The sequence below is a fragment of the Camelina sativa genome, chromosome 16, assembly GCF_030686135.1.
Source record: "Camelina sativa cultivar CO46 ecotype springtype chromosome 16, ASM3068613v1".
NCBI classification, from domain to species: domain Eukaryota; kingdom Viridiplantae; phylum Streptophyta; class Magnoliopsida; order Brassicales; family Brassicaceae; genus Camelina; species Camelina sativa.
In genome coordinates, this window is record NC_141895.1 from 16,809,879 (window position 1) to 16,830,378 (window position 20,500).

The following is a 20,500-nucleotide window of genomic DNA, read 5'->3' on the forward strand; positions in this document are numbered from 1 at the left end:
CCCGAAGGTGGCCAAGCCAACCTGGATGGTGGAGATGCGTCCTATTAGCTTGTGTAATGTGGGGTACAAGATCATTTCAAAATTTTTGTGTCAATGGTTAAAAATAGTATTACCCGATCTTATCTCGGAAACGCAGTCCGCTTTTGTTCCAGGTCGCCTGATCTCGGATAACATTCTCATTGCTCAGGAGATGTTTCATGGTTTAAGAACAAATCCATCATGTAAAGGGAAGTTTATGGCGATAAAAACAGATATGAGCAAGGCATATGGTAGGGTGGAATAGAGTTTTATTGAGGCTTTGTTGCGGAAAATGGGCTTTGGGGAGACGTGGATTTCCATGATTATGTTTTGTGTTACTTCTGTTGAATATAAGGTCCTTTTTAATGGCCAATCCAATGGTAGGATTGTCCCAGCAAGGGGTTTAAGGCAGGGAGATCCCCTATCTCCTTATTTGTTTATTTTGTGTACGGAGGTTTTAGTGGCAAACATTCGGAAGGCAGAACAGAAAAAACAGATTACAGGGATCAAAGTGGCGAACAAGTCTCCGCCAATTACGCACTTGTTGTTTGCGGATGACAGCCTTTTTTCCTGTAAAGTAGATAAGGCTCAATGTGGGATTATTTTGGATATCTTGAAACAGTATGAGGTTGTTTCGGGTCACTAAATAAATTTCGCCAAATCTTCAATCCAATTTGGTCATAAGGTGGATTAGGTGATGCGGACGGAGATGCAGGAGGTGTTGGGGATATCAAATTTGGGCGGCATGGGATCCTATCTAGGGTTACCAAAGAGTTTAGGAGGTTCCAAGACAAAGGTTTTTTCTTTTGTTCGAGACAGACTTCAGAGTCGAACGACGGGTTGGTCGGCAAAACTTCTCTCCAAAGGGGGAAAAGAGGTGATGATCAAGTCAGTAGCCACGGCGGTTCCGACTTTTGTAATGTCTTGCTTCCGGTTACCAAAAACAATAACGTCAAAACTTACGAGTGCAGTGGCAAATTTCTGGTGGAGTACGACAGGGGAGTCTGGGGGGGATGCACTGGTTAGGTTGGGATAAGCTCTGCTGTAGTAAGCAGTTGGGGGGTTTGGGTTTTAGGCAGGTTGATAATTTTAATTCGGCATTATTGGCAAAGCAACTGTGGCGGCTGATTGAGGCTCCGAACACACTGTTTGCTCGGGTTTTCAAGGGCAAGTACTATCGAAATTCTAATCCTTTGGAACCAATACGGTCTTATTCTCCATCTTATGGGTGGAGGAGCATTATTTCCGCTCGATCTTTAGTTAATAAAGGGCTTATTATACAGGTTGGTTTGGGATAGTCCATTTCCATATGGACGGACCCTGGGTACCGACTCAATCCCCAAGACCAACTTTCAGTAAGGGTCCTTTTAAGGATCCTTCTCTTCAAATCTCTCGTTTAATTGATTGTCACACAAATACTTGGTGTACGAATATGCTTAAGGAGCATTTCACCCCGGAAGATGTTGATCTGATAGGGGCTATACCTTTAGGAAGTTGTCGGCCAAAAGATTCCTTTGGCTGGCATTTTACAAAATCAGGAAAATATACAGTTAAGTTTGGGTACGACACGGAATGATGTGCTGCATCACGGCTTAGTACAATATCTCGATCGGGTCCGGAGATTACTCCTCTCTTGGTCGGCGTCCCCCCTATTTCTGACGAAGTTTGTCCCCCCTACATTCTGAAGTAGAAGCTCTCATTTGGGCCATGCAGGGCATGATCGGACACGACTACCGGGACGTGGCTTTCTATACGGACTGTTATGACTTGGTGAAGATGGTGTCTTCTCCTCACGACTGACCGGCTTTTACACCCTACCTCAACGACATCAAGATAGATCAAGCAGAGTTTTCTTCCTTTTCCCTATCTCTCGTTTCTCGAAATGCGAATGTAAGTGTGGATTCTTTGGCACGCCAAGCGCGACTGTCTCCGCAGCATGTTTTGTTTGTAGACTCCTTACCCTCTAATTGGCTCTTTTGAGCTGATTCTCTTGTTGTCAGAAAAAAAAAGACTGAAAACTCATATAAGATGGTTTTTAGATTATTAATGAAAATTGTTAAAATCTTCCAAAAACTAGACTCCATAAGTGGTGTAGATAGTATTGCAAAACTCCTTGGGGGTAGCTTTGAATTCACCTAGTAATAGTCCACTTGATTTCTTTGAAGTAGAAGAGGTGTGAGTTACCTTAAGATCAACAATTTTCCTATGAGAAGCCAAGCTAATGATCTTATGATCAAGTTCATTGTACACCCCATCCATCTTATTGTGCAGCTCAACAAAACTCTTACACAAATCAATGTAACCCTTAGTTTGGTCTCCTAAAACTCGTTTCAATGTGGCACTCATTTCATTATCTTGAAGAGGAAATTGAATAGAAGACTTTTCTTGAAGCTCTAAAGGTGGGTAAGCTTGGTTATAACCTCTGTGTTGATATCTTCTTTGCTCAGTCTTGTCTCCACCATCTCTTGGGACTCTATCATAGTCTTCCTCATAGTATCTTTGATCACTTTGAGCCAAATTCTCAACAAGCAACTCTCCTTGTTCTATGGTGAGGTTTGAAAAACTTCCTTTGCTAGCCATGTCCAATGTCAGTTTGAGCTCCTTTTTAACTCCTCCATAGAAAATACTAAGTATAGCTTGCTTGTTGAATCCATGATGTGGGCAATCTGGAATATAGCCCTGAAGTCTTCCCCATGCTTCATGGAAGCTTTCATGAATTTCTTGCTTAAAACTCATTATATCATTTCTCACTTGAGCGGTTCTTTGCTTGGAGTAGAACTTGAGAAGGAAGATCTTCTTATAATCATCCCAAGAATTGACCAAATGAGATGGGATAGTTCTCTCCCATTGGCTTGCTTTTTCTCCAAAATAAAATGAAAACAAAATGAGCTTGATACTATCGTCGGGAACACCTCCAATCCTAAACGTACTACACAACCTCTCAAAGGAATCCAAATGATCATATGGGTTCTCTATAGCTAGCCCCAAGAAATTAGAGCCTTGAATCAATCTAATCAAACTTGGCTTGATTTCATAAGCATTGGCTTCTATGGGAGGAGGTCGTATTCCATATCTTGACTCATGATAAGGAGCATTAAAGCTTCCTATTGTCGATGTGTTCTCTTGAGGTTGAGTCGGATTTGTTACCAGTACTTGAGGTTTTGGAGCTTTATTAATGCTTGTTTGATTGTCCACAGCCAACACCTTGAATGACCTTGTCGTTCCTTTCTTATTTTGGTTTGAGTACCTTTGATAGCATAAGAGAATCAAGGAAGACATATTAGTAACAACAAGCAAAGGTGAATTCATCATCTCAACTAGATGCATGAAGCTATTCATATTTGCAAAATTAAATGGCCTAGTCTCAAGCAAAGATGAAATCCTAATGGTTAAATGCAATTGCAAACCGGCAACGGCGCCAAATTGATGTAGTACTTTTATCAATTAAATTATCGAACCTCAGTTTGCAATGATCATTACACTAGGAATACACATGAATGCTTAATCTAAGCTAATAAGAAAGGGTTGGATTTATGTAACAACTTAAGTAACAAGCAAATTTAAGGCAAAAGAAAGAAAACACAAAGCAAGGGAAACACAAACTTAAAACTGGTTTAAATCAAGATAAAACAAATGAACCTTGGGCAAGGTAAATGACTTGGAAGATAGCTAATCAATCCTAGATGTCTAAGCAAACAATCAAGAACAATCCTATGGCTAAGAACACTTAAGCAAATCAATCCATTTCCATGATAGAGATCCTATGCTCATCTAGTGATAATTAACAATTTCCAAAGGCAATCACAAGGTAAGCACGCATTATAAACAAGTCTAAATGCCACTAAGCATCCTAATCATCAATTTCCATTGGCTAGGAATGCAAAGCTCTTGAATAGTTTGGTTCAGGAATTTCATCAAACACCTTATGGGCATGGAAATCCTAATGTCTAGATTCAAGCATTATCAAGCCTATCTAGCATTATTAACACTAAACAAGATAGAAATCACATAAATAAACCCCTAGACATCAAAGATCAATCATCTATCTCCCTAATCTACCAAGCCCAAAGTTCTAAAGGATCTACTCACTCATAGTTATGATCACACAAAGGAATGGGTTTGATCTTTGTGAAATCATAATTAGAGATTGTAGACTAGAGAATATAAAAGAGGAACTTGATATTAAAAACTTAGAAGTACTCAATCATCCAACAAACCAAGAGTAAGAAAGTTTAAGAACCCTAAAATTTGCTAAAACAAGAGATAAAAACAAAAGATAAGTCTCCCCTTAATAGGGTTAGAGTGTTTATAGGAAAACAGAAAAGGACCCGGGTCAACCCAAAACAAACTGGGTCAAACCTGGTTCAAAAATAAAACAAGTGTGGTGTTGGCTCCAGCGGCCATGGCTTGGCCGATGGTCTTGACCGCTGGTGGTGGCGATCTTCTTATTCCTGAACTCCATCGGCCAGCTCTTGACCGATTGGGATTGTCTTTGGTCCTGACGATCAAATGCATCTCCTCTTCACTCGGCCACCGTTTGGCCGCTTCTCTTGGCCGCTGCTCCTGGCGATCAATGCACGTCTTCTCTTCCATCGGTCGGTGCTTGGCCGCTGGTCCTGACCGATGATGGTCGTGTATGCTTCCTGATCCCTTGTCACTTCTTCAATTCCACTCCTCTTTGCTTCTTTGCACAAAAACAAGTCCAAATACTCCAAATATGTTGAGATTACTCCAAGAACCTGAGAGATAACACACTAGATGCAAATGCTCCTAAAACAACCTAGAATGACAAGATTATGCAACAAAACTATGCAAAAACAAGGCTTAAAATCCAACAAAAACACAAGATATCACCTTCCATGCTCACCTTCGTGTCTTCTCATGTTCATCGCCGGCGTCGTCTGACTTTCATAACTAAGAAGATGGATTATCAACAATCATTAACAGTTATTCACAAGTAATATTCTTTAATTCATGTGTTCAATCCTTATTTACTTGATCCTGATATCGTGATTGTGATTATTCTCCAATACTGAAATGGAAATGGAAATAAATTAAATCCACCGTATGTCGATTAGCCTTTCTATAAACTACTATAAATTACCTCACACCACCCACAAAAACGAACTCATCCCTCCACCTTGGGTAAGAACACTGAAACTTAATTTTTAGAAAATGTGTGAACTTGATGTTGTTGTGATTCCTGCTAAAGCAAACTATGTAAGCTTCAATTGTTTATGTCTTGGTCATTCTTCTCAACAAATTGTTGGTCGGCTACTTTGTTTTTAAGATACATCATCACTTCAGCAGGTAACCATGATATTCGTCTCTAATTTTAATATTGTTGCTGTGTGTTTTTGTGAATTTTGGTTATGTTTGGTTTTCTCAATTTAGTGAGCTGAATTTTTATATTGTAGTAAACTGGATTTATTTTTCTGTTCAGTTTATATTATTTGGAACTTTTGGGTTATAATAAAATCAGTTTAGTTTGGTTGCTGTTTAGGTCTGAATGTGGTTGTGGTTTGGTCTGATTTTGGTTACCTGTATCTACTTTCCAAACCTTAACAAGTTGGTTTGTTTTTGTTTTGCTTTGATCTGCAGAATGAAAACTCAACAACCTGGCATCAAGGTCAACAACCCAATATCATGAAGGATAATGAATTTATGGGGATAAACCTTCTTTTACTCGATGAACAGGTTAATCTTCTTACATGTTTTGATGTATTTGTAATCTTGTTACATGTTTATCTTCTTACTAGCTAAATGATTTTTTTTTCTCTTCAGTGCTCAGTAATCCATACCTTTATCCCATCAGCCTATGCCTCTCAATTTCGTAATATTTTATGTCAAGGCGTAATGTTCAATTTTGGAGTATTTAAAGTGGGTCGTTGCACAAGGCTCTACAAGATCATTCGTTTCCTTTTTGCAACAAAAATCATTGAAGTTCCAGATACATCAGGTAGAATACGATTGAAAGCAATGGCTTCCATGCTACAACGACTAGCTACTAAACCACAATCCTATTGTCCAACGACTACTGCTACACCTTCCTAGGAAGCAAAGCAATGTATTTGAAGAAAAGATAAGCTTGAAAATGTGGAATATCATTACGGACATGGGACGGTGATGCTTACATAGTATTTTGAAATGAATAACATAATCAAGAAGCCCAGAAGTTGAAACATATGCAGATGCTAACAGAGTTTTTATGGGATAGTGCAAATAAAATGTGCCGTAGAAGAGAGCAGCGGGAAAACATTGGAAGGGTTATAAACATAAACCGTACAATAGGTGATTTGTAAGATCTTCGAATCATGCTCAGCGATGTGAAGGATGCCACAAGTTTCGATCATTTGAAGATTGTAGGAGTGTTATACATAATATTTTTAAAGCAGCATGTTACACAAAATGGTTGTTAGATGGAGACAAATAATGAGATGAAGCTATTGATGAAGCCACGCAATGAATATATTCTGTCAAATTCATATGTCGTACTTTCTTTTTCCTAGAAAACTTTATAACGTTTCTTCTTCACTGGATATAACAACACCATGATTCATGACTCTTTTCAAAACCCCGTTCTTTTTTTCTAACTTTCTAGATTTAATTTTCCCTGGCTATGTTTAGATGTTATTATGATTATTGATTCTTCGTCGGAGGATATGTCTCTTTGTTAGAGCAACATGTGCTATTGGTTTACAATTTTTGGCTTTCATGCCTTTACCGGTTTAAGTTTAATAAATGCACAACATAGGTAGCAACAGCACAAAAAGATATATCTTAGTCATCTTATATGTTTGTTTTAAACCAGTTATGGTCTACTAAATTAGCCATTCATTATGGTTAAGTAAATAACACCTTCACGGGTACACAAACACATATAGAAAAATATATATATATATATAGTGAAACCTCGAATACATTTTTTTTTATTTGTCAAAAACCTAAAATACATATAATCTAAAACATACAAATTAAACCTAAACATAAAAACCCATAATAAGATACAATAGCATAGGCGCGGGTTCTCATCCCTAGTACATAGAAATCCTTTTGGCTTCTTATAGATTAAAAATGTATATACAGAATACTGCTATACCAGTTTCTAATAATTTGATTTAAAAAGAAAATTGATACACTGATATGTGTGTGAAATATATCATACTGTGTCTTAAAAAAAAAAACAAGTTTTTCATGAAGTTCTCCAATTAAGTTTTTTATGGTATAAAGTTCAGTTTTTCCTGTAATTTTTCAGAGCTGTTCTCTTGTTTTTGACTAATTTGGTTTTGTAATCGGCTTTGCTGTTGTAATTGGTTTTTAGTAAATGGGCGGCATATGTGAACCAACCCAAGCTTGCAAGCTTAAATGTAAACAGGTTGTAAAACTACATGGACCTAAAAGGCTACTTGTTACTTGTTAGATTGGTCAGGTCACAAAAGTTTGTTTTAACATCCTTAGGTGATGATATGTTTACTCTAATATCCTTATTTCAAAGACAATAATGTATTTTGATTTTGTATAATTATATAGTACAAACACACAAGAAAAATACACATGTTATAAATGTGAATGTCACCTTACATACACGAGTATACATGAATCAATATATATATATATATATTATCAATATGCATCTTATGATCAAAATATCTCTTGACAACATTGTAACATCCGTGTTCTGGGAATAGAGTTGGGATGTGTTGAGTAAAGCAAAAAAATAGATTTTAATTGATTTTTGGTTTAATTAAATCCTGATTTAATTTAATTAAACCAAAAACCCCTAATCTCCCTCATAAGTCACGTCTCCTCTCTAGATTTTTGCTTTTGTCGACATTGAGAGAGAGGGAGAGAAACAGAGAGAACCTTGGTTATTTGGTGTAAGGGAGGAAGAGAAGGAGATCAAGCTTTTTCCTTAGAGTAAAGAGAGAAACATAACTGTTAAGGTTTGGGAGAAGGAGGATCTGACTGCTCAAATCGTTTCAAAAGGTATTGATTTTTGGTAGGATTGTAGCTAATAGATTTTCGTACACTCTCCTTTTTACATAAGTGAATTTGAGTTGATATTCTAGGAGATATCGGCAGTTTCGTGGGGCGTTTCATATTAGTCGCGGAATGAGACCAGTTTCGGGATCGATTGCGGTGTCATCTGAGACCTGATCGTGCTAAAATTTTGTGGAAATCTTTTGGACGTCTAGACCTTTCTTTGCACCAGATGGGTTGGAAAGTTAGCGGTTCGTTTTGATTTTGTGGTTTCACTTGTGAGGTTGTTCTTTTCTGATTTTTTCTGGCAGTTTGTTTTCAATGTTTGTTTGTTGTTGTGATTGATTGTAGGAGCGATTTTGGTTGTTATTGGGCTATTGGAGAGCCTCTATTTTGGTTGTAGTTATTTTCGTAAATAACTTGTTAAGGTGAGTGGGTGACCATGGGCTTATCTGAGCAAATGAGTTGTATGACTTGTTTTGTGTGATGGTGTGTAGGTGTAGCGAATGTATTATTGGAAGTTCTGTTTAATTACTGGTTTGTTATGTTTTATTTGTGCTTGTACTCTTGATTTGCTTGTGTGTATAGCTCGTAGTTGGGAGGATCGCCTCACTGGGTATTTCTAGTAATACTCACGCATCTCAATTTGTGCTTTTGGTGCAGGTAAAGGCAAAGTGTGATCGTGGAATCAAGGCAATGAAGAGGAGGATGTTCTAGTGATTCATTTGGTTGATTTCTAGCTTGCTAAGTTGCTAGTGTGAGTCATTAGACCGTTGTTAGGATTGCTTGTTCTTGATTCTTGTTGTTTGGAATATCAGATATTGTTATAAATTAATGTTGGTTATTGGTTTATTGGTGTAATGGTATTGTTATGTTATCCGCTGTTGTGTGTCTGTGGTTAGGTGGCTAGTGGGTATGGGACTACTAATGTAGTTTATTATTATTATTATATTTATTATTAATTATTAAAAAAACGGGTCGGGTCGTTTTAGTTTGGTATCAGATCCCTTACGGTTCTAGGTTTGGGTTCATTGGGTTTCTGTTGTTGATGTTGTGGATTTTGCATGCTGTGATTGATTATGTGAGTTAGTCAATTGTGTGTGGCATGGAGTCCTAGAACATCCTCTGAAAGCCTTCAATGAGATTCCACGATATGTTATGTTTCTTTGTGTGGTTATGGTTTGTTTCTATGCTTGTTAGCCTCTGTTCTTGGAAGAGAAGTGGTTAAAGGTGGTTGATTTTTTGGTCGTGGACGTGGGCGTTGTCGTGGTCGTGGTCGTGGTTGGGTGGGTTCCCGAGGCCAGCGAGTGTGTGGTCAGTATTCCACGAGGAGGTACGTCAGAGGGTTGCAAGCATATCAGGAGAGACCAGAGGGGGTAAGCCGGTGAGCGTGCCAGACATGCTGGGAACCCAGGTGTGGTGTTGTAGCAGGTGGAGCCCAGGGTTGAGATGATCGCTTGGCGGATCTGTTGGCGTGCTGTTGAAGCGGTTACCGATATGGGTACTAGTGCATGCTCCAGTTGTACCGCATGTGGCGGGGTGCAGCCGAGGGCTGTGGATGTTGAGGATGGAGCAGATATTTCTCTGTTTGGTGGGTAATCCAGTTGGATATTGTTCTCAAGCTGCACATGAAGGAAGCTCAGGACCGACAGAGGAGTTATGTCGACAGGAGGAGGAGAGATCTTGAGTTTCAGGTGGGAGACAAAGTGTACCTCAAGATGGCCATGTTGCGGGGTCCGAACAGGTCATTAACAGAGACTAAGTTGAGTCAGAGGTATATGGGTCCGTTCAGAGTGATTGAGCGGGTGGGACCGGTAGCATATAGGCCGAAGTTGCTTTAGGTTATGCGTGCGTTCCACAAGGTTTTTCATGTGTCGATGTTGCGGAAGTGTCTCCGCGAGGATGATCAGTTGTTGGCTAAGATTCCTGAGGATCTACAGCCTAACATGACTTTGGAGGCGAGACCAGTAAGGGTTCTCGAGAGGAGGATTAAGGAACTTCGAAGAAGAAGATTCCTTTGATGAGAGTCCTATGGGACTGTGATGGTGTTGAGGAGTAGACTTGGGAGGTAGAGGCGAGGATGAGCAAGGTTGAAAAAGTGGTTTGAGAAGCAGGTCGCGACTTGAACTTGTCTAGCATGGTCCTAGTTGTAGTTCGTGGCTAGAGCGGGAATGGAGTATTCCAACCCACCTCTCTTGTTACTTGGTTGCTTAGGGGTGGTTGATTGTGCGACTAAGTAACAAGATGAGGTGGTGTTTGAGGTAAGAGATTCCGCGAAGCTGGTATTGAAAAGGAAACTTTCCTTTTTAGAAATTTCCAAAAGTGGAAAGTTCTAAAAATGGAAAGCTTTATAGGTGTTATAATTTGTCCATTTTTAGTGGTCGTGAGTCTTGGTGGGGATTGTGTGGCCTTCGTGGCGGACCTTTGAGTCATTGTGTGCCCGTGTGTGACGGTCTTTTGAGACATTGTGTGGCCTTTATGGCGGGCTGTTTAGCCAATTGTGTGGCCTTTGTGGCGGGCTTTTTAGCCAATTTTTTTGCCATTGTGGCGGATTGTTTAGCCAATGTTGTCTGTTTAGGCAGTCGTTCAGGATGTGTGGTCTTCATGACGGTCCTTCGGGATGTATGGTCTTTGTGACGGTCCTTCAGGATGTGTGGTCTTCATAACGGTCCTTCGGGATGTATGGTCTTTGTGACGGTCCTTCGGGACGAGTGGTCTTTGTGACGGTCCTTCGGGACGAGTGGTCTTCGTTACGATCCTTCGGGACAAGTCGTCTTTGTGACGGTCTTGTTTAGGACATTGTTTGGCCTTGGTGGCGGTCCTGTTTACGACATTTGTTTGGCCTTTGTGGCGGTCATGTTTAGGACATTTGTTTGTCCTTTGTGGTGATCCTGTTTAGGACATTTGTTGGCCTTTCTGGCGGCCCTTGTGGGATGTTGATGATCCTTGTGTGGTCATGAGGTATCCTAGTGAGGGTATATGTGGTTGGTAGGACATTGTGTTGTCTTACGCGAGCCACTGGAAGGAAACCTGGTTAGGGATAGGACTCAGACGTATTCAGAATTGTTTGCTCTAGGGACAGTTGGTCCCGAATGACTCTTGGGGAACCTTAGGTTCTCCTAGTACTGCCATATTCTGAGACTTTGTGGCTCGAGAGTATGGTTGGTATATCGACTTCGTATGACGATCCAGAGGCGCACTGTAGGGTGGCAACCCGAGAGACAAATATTGGACTCCCTAATATATTGTGGCATGCGGGCTTATGCCCGATGAGGAGCCAATATCATGGCATGCAGGTTTCGGCCGGATGAGGAGCCAATAAAAACTCAAGGTCGAGACCTATGAGTAAAGGAAAGTCCAAAAGTCGAGAGCAAATAATGCGTGGAACGTGAGTTTATCACCTAGAGGTAACCTTTGTAGATCGGTCGAAGGAAGTGCGGACCGTGGAGACGGTTGCACATGAGTCCTTGGCTAATAGTTGTTTGAGATTCGAGGACGAATCTATGTTGGTGGGAGAGAGTTGTAACATCTGTGTTATGGGAATAGAGTTGGGATGTGTTGAGTAAACCAAAGAAGTGGATTTAATTAAATCCTGGTTTGAGCTAATTAAACCAAAAACCCCTAGTCTCCCTCATAGTCACACCTCCTCTCTAGATTTTTGCTGTTATCGACATTCAGAGAGAGGGAGAAAAAGAGAGAGAACCCGTGGTTATTTGGTGTCAAGGAGGGATAGAAGGAGAGCAACCTTTTTCCTAGAGTAAAGAGAGAAACAGAACTGTTAGGGTTTGGGAGAAGGAGGATCCGGCTGCTCATATCGTTTCGAAAGTTATTGATTTTTGGTATGGTCGTAGCTAAGAGATTTTCGTACACTCTCCTTTGTATAGAAGTGAATTTGAGTTAATATTCTAGGTGATATAGGCAGTTTCAATAATTTTGTGTTGTTGTGATTGGTTGTAGGAGCGAGTTTGGTTGTTCTTGGGCTATTGGAGAGCCTATCTTTTGGTTGTAGTTATTTTCAATAATAACTTGTTAAGGTGAGTGCGTGACCATCGGCTTATCTGAGCAAATGAGGTATATGACTTGTTTTGTGTGATGGTGTGTAGGTGTTGTGCATGTATTATTGGAAGTTCTGTTTAACTACTGGTTTGTTATGTTTTATTTGTGCATGTACTCTTGATTTTTTTGTGTGTATAGCTCGTAGATGGGAAGATCGCCTCACTGGGTATTTCTGGTAATACTCACGCATCTCAATTTGTGTTTGTGGTGCAGGTAAAGGCAAAGTGTGATCGTGGAATCAAGGCAATGAAGAGGAGGATGTTCTAGTGATTCATTTGGTTGATGTCTGGCTTGATAGGTTGCTAGAGTTGAGTCACTAGAACGTTGTTAGGATTGCTGGTTCTTGATTCTTGTTGTTTGGAATATCGGATATTGTTATGAACTAATGTTGGTTATTGGTTTAATGGTATTGTTTTGTTATCCGCTGTTGTGGGTCTCTGGTTAGGTGGCTAATGGGTATGGAACCACTAGTGTAGTTTATTATTATTATTATTATATTTATTATTTATGATTAAAAAAATAAAAAACAGGTCAGGTCGTTTCAAACATTAACAAAAACAGACGGACTGATCAAAAAGATTGGTGTGACAAATATGAACAGATGTGACAACAGTGTAACGAAAACTGAGAAGGGTTTTCTATCTAGCCAATGATACATCAAATCAATAGTAGTCTCTGTAATGATTCCTCTGGTAATTACGATTTTTGCTCGGATGAAGATCTTTAATTCAGCAGTAAACTTTGTCGACAAGAGACTCGTCTTCGTAGATCTTCCTTCAAGTTCCTTGACATACATCCAGTCATCTAAGTACGCCATGATATCGGCTATGATCAGTTGTAGATTCGACATGTCGTCCTCAATATTTGCAAGAAATACTCTCTGAAAACATTCACAAACTGAGATTTGTACCGCTAATGAAGACCAAATCATGTTGTTTACACACATATACACATACAAATTAAACATATATCAAAGTGTTGAGTAATGTCGTTTTGGTTCTCAACCCAAACTAGTAAAAGGAAATGAGTTGAGAATAAAAAATAAGTTAGTTAATTAAGCTAACGAACTTGTTGTAATAGTGTAATAAGTTAGTAATACTTGGTAGAAAACTTTTGTGGTTTCTTGTAAAACTAAGCTAAGTTAGAGGCAAGTGGGAATTGTTAATGTACTTGTTAGTACTTAGTAGAGTTGCACGTGTGCAAGCTCTATATATGTATGTGTTTGTATTGTTGTTATGTATGGAGAAATATACACGAGTTTCTTCCTAAAAAACAGAGAAATGCAGAATAGTTTGGAGAACAACCAAAGTATTTAATTCAACATGATATCAGAACTAAGAGCTCCATATGATTCATTCTTGGAGCCGTGTTAGTCAAGATAAAGGCAACAAAGAACAAAAAAGAAGAAGACCATACGTTCAGTGTCAAACAAGAAAATCAAGAAGCAAGTAACAAAGATATGACTTATAGACAGTGGATGAACAAATCATATGACGCCAGGTGAGAAGAAGTTTGTCAACATAAAAACCAGCATAAATGTTCCCATACGTGTTGAAAATGGTGCAGTGTTGAACTCAAAAGGATTAGGAGATATTGAGGTGGTGACCAAGAGAGGAGTCCAGACGAATCATAAAAGATGTCTTTTTTGTACTAAATCTTGGTAAGAATCTTTTAAGCGTGCATGAGATAATCATAAATGTACATCAAGTGAAGTTCAAAAGGGAAAGCTGCATTATACATGACAAGTTGGGAAGAATAATTGGTAAAGTCAAGATGGTGAACAAGAGATTTCATATTAAATGGTCCTCCAAAGAAGAAAGTGCATGTAAGGAAATGCTTGATCTCATTGATAGGAGGTGTTACAATATATATAGTCATTTACATAAGGTTTTTGTACATTCATAATTACACATATATCCTCTGTTATACTTCTCTTCTCTATACACCCCCTCAAGAAGGAGGTAATTTCTTGACTCCAATCTTGAAATTCAAGTCTAGAAACCGTGGTGGTGGAAGCGGTTTGGTGAGTGCGTCAGCAAGCTGGTCATCACCTGAAATATGAGCCACCCGGAGTGTGCCGGATTAAATGTTCTCCCTAACAAAATGATAGTCTATTGCAACATGTTTCATCTTGGAATGAAAAACCGGATTGGCGCAAAGATATGTTACTCCAATATTGTTGCAATAGATGACCGGAGCCATTGGTAAATCAACACCCAATTCCTTTAAAAGCGAGCAAATCCACTTTAGTTCTGACGCCGTGTTTGCAAAAGCCCTGTATTCCGCCTCCGTTGAAGAGCGTGAGACACTTCTTTGTTTCTTGGAGGACCAGGGCACAAGACTACCACCAATGTAGACAATGTAGGTGTTTGTGGAAACATAATTAGCTTTGTCACGTCCCAAATCTGCATCCGAAAAGGCATGGATAGTAAGAGGAGCATCCCGACGCAGAAAAATACCATGAGACGTTCCAGCAAGATAGCGAAGGACCCATTTCACTGCTTGCCAATGCACATTGGTAGGCCAATGCATAAAATGTGAGAGGCAGTTAACCGGGAAATGCAATATCGGGTCTTGTAAACGCTAGATACTACTAGCTTCCCACTACCATGCAGTATTCTTTGGCATCAGCAAGAGGTGTACCCAAAAGAACCGTGAGCTGAGAGGAAGACGACATAGGCGTGGGAACAGGTTTGGCATCTTGCATCTTTGTTTTGAGTAAAAGATCCGTTATATACTTTTGTTGCATCAAGTGAAGACCAGTCGACGTTCGCGTTGCTTCAATGTCGAGAAAATAGCTTAAAGGACCAAGGTCTTTTAGAGAGAAGCGACGAGCAAGGGAGGAATTGAAAGCAGTAACCAGCAAAGCAGGACCCATGATAATGATATCGTCTACATAAACTAAAACATAAACATGTGAGGTGCCATGTTTATAGACGAACAAGCTGTTATGTCCAACCGAAGTCTTGAAACCGGATTGAAGTAGGAATTGACGCAATTCTTGATACCAAGCACGTGGTGTTTGTTTCAAACCATAGAGTGCCTTCCGCAATCTGCAGACATGATGAGGACAGTCACGATCAACAAAACCTGGAGGCTGTGAGACATAAACTTCGTCGTGGAGAGTGCCTTGTAGGAAGGCATTATTGACATCAGCTTGATGAATCGCCCAATTCTTCTTCACAGCAATTTCCAAAACAAGACGGATCAAAATGGATTAATCACCGGACTGAAAGTTTTTGAGTAGTCATCCCCGTATTGCTGATGAAACCCATGTGCAACAAGGCGAGCTTTGTACCTAGCAATAGATCCATCCGGGTGATATTTTTTAGTAAATATCCACTTACTGGTTATAACATTATGATTCGGAGCTGGAGGCGTGAGATCCCAAGAGTGTTCTCAGAGTTGAGCATTAATTTCATCAACCATAACAGCTCGCCAGTTCGGATCACGAAGTGCTTCAGCCACTATAGTCGGAATCAACGGCGATGATGTAGCCACAAGACTGAACTTTTTGGCAGGCTTGTGAATATTATTCTTTGATCGTGTCTGCATAGGATGTCGTGGCGATTGTACAGGCGGTGGAGGTTGCGGAACAACCTCGGCTTTTGCTGGTGCAGATGAGGGTGATGAGAACGGACCCGTAGGAGAACTCGATGTAATTGATGGACTCGATACTGTTGGAGCTGGACTCGATGGGCTCGTAGATGGGCTCAGAGAGGCAGAATGATCATTTGGGCCTGGAGAGACCAACGAGGGAAGCCCATCGTGAGCCCGTTTCGTCCTGGTCTCATGAGCCAAGTTAGAGGAAGCAAACGACGATGACGATGCCGTCGTCTTCGTCGACGATGACGATGCCGTCATCTTCGTCGACGACGACGATGCCGAAGCGGAAGCTGGTGAGGATCAGTGCACGGGGGAGAAACTGAAGTGATCGGAGAAGGCAACGGAGATGATACCTACGACACCGGGATTGACGTCGACGGAGAATGAGGTGTGGGCAAGATCAACGGTGAAGTAGCAGGTGTGTTCACTGTCATCTCAGCAAACAGTAAACGCGTCTCAACAAACTGCACATGATGAGAGGTGTAGAGTCTCCCATTCACAATATCGTACCATAAATAGGCGCTTTGTGTTAAAGAGTAGCCAAGAAACACACACGGAGCAGAGCGAGGTACTAGTTTATTGTGACGATAAGGTCTGAGCCAAGGATAATACACACAGCCAAACACCTTCAGTTTGAGATAATTCGGTTGTGTTTGAAACATCTTGTGATACGGTGAATCACCACCAAGCATGTCGGTAGGCAGGCGATTGATGAGATACATTGCCGTAGTGAACGCGTAAGGCCAATAACTTGGTGGGACAGAAGCGTGAGTCAGCATAAACAGACTTGTTTCGACAATATATCGATGTTTCCACTCCGAAATACCATTATCCTCCGGAGTATGAGGTGGTGTTGTGAAATGGGAAATTCCATGTGATGCCAAAAACGACCGCATAGCAATAAACTCACCACCATTGTCGGAATACAAGGTACGTAACACGATTGTGTTTAAAGAAAATGGGAGTTTATGACTCTTATTAAGAAGACAATCAGAACAAGATAATTGTTTTTGTGTGGATGAAGAAAGAGGTAAAGAAAATTTTGAAACAATATAGTTTAAGACTGGTAAGGAAGGGTGCCCAAGTCGAAGATGCCAAGAAGAGAGGTCGGTTTTTGGTGATGTTGATGCGGAGAGGACGTTAATGGTATTGTTGTTAACCGGCCACTCATACAACTCGTTCCTACTTCGGGCTTGGAGTAACCGGACCCCGTGCTCAGATCCCTCACCTGAAAATATGCAGAATAGAATTCCACAAAAACCTTATGAGCGTTACACAAACAATACACCGAAATAAGATTCTTGCATAGATCAGGAACATAGAGAACATCTTTTAAAGCAAGAGAACTAGAGGGTGTAGGGAGTAAAGCGGAACCCGTATGAGTGATCTTTAGACCAGTGCCATCAGCGATTTGGACCTCTTCACCACCGGAGTACAGCTGATGGAGCGAGAGGTTGGACAAATCAGATGTGAGGTGATGTGTAGCACCGCTGTCCATCACCCAATTTGCCGGATTGTACGGCGGGATAGCAGCTGCATTGGCATGAGGACTTCCTTGTGAGCCCAGAGAAGGAGTGTAGTGCCACCCGACGGTTGGAAACCACGAGTGGAAGCCGGAAACTGTGAACACCGTCATGCACTATGGCCAAACACGCCACACAACTGACAGCGTCCCTGGTATCCTCTGCCATGACCACCACGCGACGAAGACAAGGACGATCCTCGAGAATGATAGCGAGGAGTACGTGGGTTGTTGGATTGGCCATAAGACTTGTTGAAAGCAGCATTGGCAGTGACAAGAACAACAGAGGTAGCCGAGACTTGAGAGTGAAGCTTGAGATCGTAATTCATAAGCTTTTCATGAATGGCCGGCATGGTGGGTGGAGTATCACGTCCCTCAATCTGGTCAACAATAGGCTTATAATCCTCCGGAAGACCACCAAGCAAATATTCAATCTGTTCCTCATGCTCGTACGGTTTTCCCAACGTAGCAAGCTGATCGAAACGAGAAACAAGAACCTGAACGTATTCATCAATAGATTTGGTACCTTTACGCCATTGTTTGAAGTTGTTTGATGTGTCCCCATGTTGGTTTCGCATACGTAGAAGAAAGAAGAGTCCAGATCTGAGTAGTCGTGGACGCCTTGGATAGGATGGGTTGAATATCAACAGAGGTCACACCAAGGAGACTAGCAACGATAAGTTGATCCTGACGTTGCCAAAGGTCGTACTCGGGATTCGGAGTGGAGGTGCCAGCACGGAGAACAGTGGAAGCAGGACCGACCATGGTGCCACCAAGATAGCCGGCAAGTCCATAACCGGCGAGCAAGGCACGGATCTGACGACCCCACATCAAGAAGTTGGAGGCAGGGAGCTTGGTGACATTCGACATGTTCACATGGTGAAGTTGAGTGGCATAAGCTGTGTTGATGATAGCAGAAGTATTCTCAGCCATGGTGACAAGAAAACTTGAAGAACAAGGAGAGCAAGAGAAGCGGCAAGAGAAAGAGAGAAGAGAAAAAAAATATTTAGGTCTAGGACTTTACTGCTCTGATACCATGTAAGAAAATGCTTGATCTCATTGATAGGAGGTGTTACAATATATATAGTCATTTACACAAGAGTTTTGTACATTCATTAGTACCCATATATCCTCTGTTATACTTCTCTTCTCTATAGTGCAACGGTGGCAAATAGAGGTGATGATGAGCAAATGGTGGAAGAGTTCAAGACTGCCATGAAAACTGAGTTTAAAATGTCTGTTTCCTCGACTTCACAAACGAAACTGCTCCCCCAATCGATCGGTCCCTAGCTCGAACCACCTGCCCTTGTTTCCCCATGGATCGATGGATCCCTTCCTTGGACCGATCCTTACTTCTGGGACATTGCGTTACAGTTTTCACCTTTGTATCTCACTATAGGGAATTAGTGTTGCGATTCTACAAAGATGAAAGATAAAAGAGTATAAAAATCAAGTGTGTACTTGAATTCAACCTTAGGCATATAAGATCATTGAAAACTTTTAGATATAAAGAGAAGTATGTTTTTATGTGCGCATGCTTGTTGGCAAACGACGGTTTGTTCTGTTCTGTTCAACTATTTTTTAAATATACAACTATCTTTTTTTTTGTAGTAGAAATATATATATATATATATATATATATAATTATTTTTTTCTTTTGACAATATATACATATGTTTTTAGTGTTACGTACTTGCAGTCTTATAGTGGGTTATTCTGGTGTTAAGAATGAGAGGTGGTGAAAGCCAGGGGAGATGCTAATTATGGTGAAGATGATGGAAGAGTAAGACATCTGGAGCAACTCAAAGTTATGACTTGTGACTTATGATCATAGTTTTTAAAAAATTATCTTTATTCCTATATATAATGTAAAACATTTTTCTACTTGGATATATATATATATATATATATATATATATATATACATATATATGATTTCGTCATATACTACTTCAAATCATACACCAAATACAATTATAACAAAATTTTCAGTTTTGTTAAAACAAAGGTCGAACAATGATTTTTTTTTCTTTTTTTTTTATTTCTAAAAACAAACTGTTTTATCAATGGGCCATCCCAAATGGATTTTAAGCGTCAAAGAATTTGAGACAAGATTAAGTATTGTAAAATCTGAATTATTTCGTGAGATGGTATGCAGCACTGACCTGAACTGAAGATGAGAGTGCAAAGAACTTGATGTTTACGAGTGCTTTTGTAATAATGAGAGTCAAGCTCATAAAGCTCCGAGAGGTCATTAGGACAGTGAGGGCTTTCGGTTTTTGTTTTTGCATAGCGAGTCATCTTTAGTGTTTTAATCTAAATTATTTTGTAAAATTTAAATGTATATATAAGAATTAGTTTTGGGGTATTTGCAAAATTACCCTTTTTCTATGAATTAGTTTTGTCGTTGTCGTCCATTTTCTAAATTATTATTTTTGATGATGCATAAGAAGACTAAGGTCCTGAAGAGCACTGTGATTCAGTTCTAGTACGGTTACCCTAATCGGAGTGTCACTAGTGAATGGCAACTCCTGAAGAGCACATGCTTTTAGCCAATGATTAACTGCTTGAAAACATTGTGCTGAACCTCGTCGCAGAAATTTGCTCCAATTGTGATGCGGCAAGACTCCATTCAGATGGATAATGACACTTATGTCCTGCGGATATTTATAAAATTACATATAATTTTTTTTCTCGTTGAGTCTCTTGTCTCGATTTCTCACGACTCACAAACATTGTTGTTGTCGCCACCGTCTTCATCATTTGTCACTGTCGTAATAGTCTCCGCCGTCATCATTCTTTGTCACGGGCGTAATATTCGTCACCGGCATTATCATAACCTTCGTCTTCTCAGTATTTTCTAAAATTCATCTTCTCTTCTTTGTGAAAATAAGTTTGAATTGCAGTAATTGGAATTCAAAAACCGCTTTGTATATTTTATACACTTGATAGAAGAAGTTGGTAATATGTTAAGAATTATATTCGTTTATCTATTATAATTTTATTTTTAGAATGGACGTTAGTTACATATATCATTAATATATAAATCTAATTCAAGAAATGATTATATATTATTATTAATCATATATTATAAATTAAATCAATGTAAAAGAAAACTGAAAATACAAAATAATATAACCAAAGGTTAATTTGGTAATTTTGTTTTCTAATCACACTCAAGTTGCATCCCAATCGTTCTGCCATTCAAAAATTTAATATAACTGTGTCGCACCCGAATCAGATTTCCATTCATAATTTTACTTAATCGCATCGCTCTCAAATCACATTGTACATGTACTTAAATCGCTATCTCACCCA

General features: G+C 39.9%; 1 protein-coding gene, 1 long non-coding RNA gene and 1 other non-coding gene across 3 annotated transcripts; 1 reads left to right on the forward strand and 2 right to left on the reverse strand.

Moving 5' to 3' along the window:
- Window positions 1-1,534: 1,534 nt before the first annotated feature.
- Window positions 1,535-3,450, reverse strand: LOC147925626 (uncharacterized). The gene has a single exon (XM_087493491.1). It carries the CDS (start codon window positions 3,355-3,357, stop codon window positions 2,092-2,094), a length of 1,266 nt encoding a protein of 421 aa, XP_087349617.1. The 5' UTR covers window positions 3,358-3,450; the 3' UTR covers window positions 1,535-2,091.
- LOC147925627 (small nucleolar RNA R71) lies at window positions 2,666-2,770 on the forward strand. Its single transcript, XR_015585543.1, has one exon. It is a non-coding gene; the product is annotated as a small nucleolar RNA R71 (small nucleolar RNA).
- A 730-nt stretch (window positions 3,451-4,180) lies between the features above and the next one.
- LOC147925628 (uncharacterized) lies at window positions 4,181-5,388 on the reverse strand. The gene is made up of 2 exons (XR_015585468.1): window positions 5,123-5,388; window positions 4,181-5,050 (listed from the first exon to the last, which is right to left on the reverse strand). It is a non-coding gene; the product is annotated as an uncharacterized LOC147925628 (long non-coding RNA).
- Between the last annotated feature and the right edge of the window lie 15,112 nt (window positions 5,389-20,500).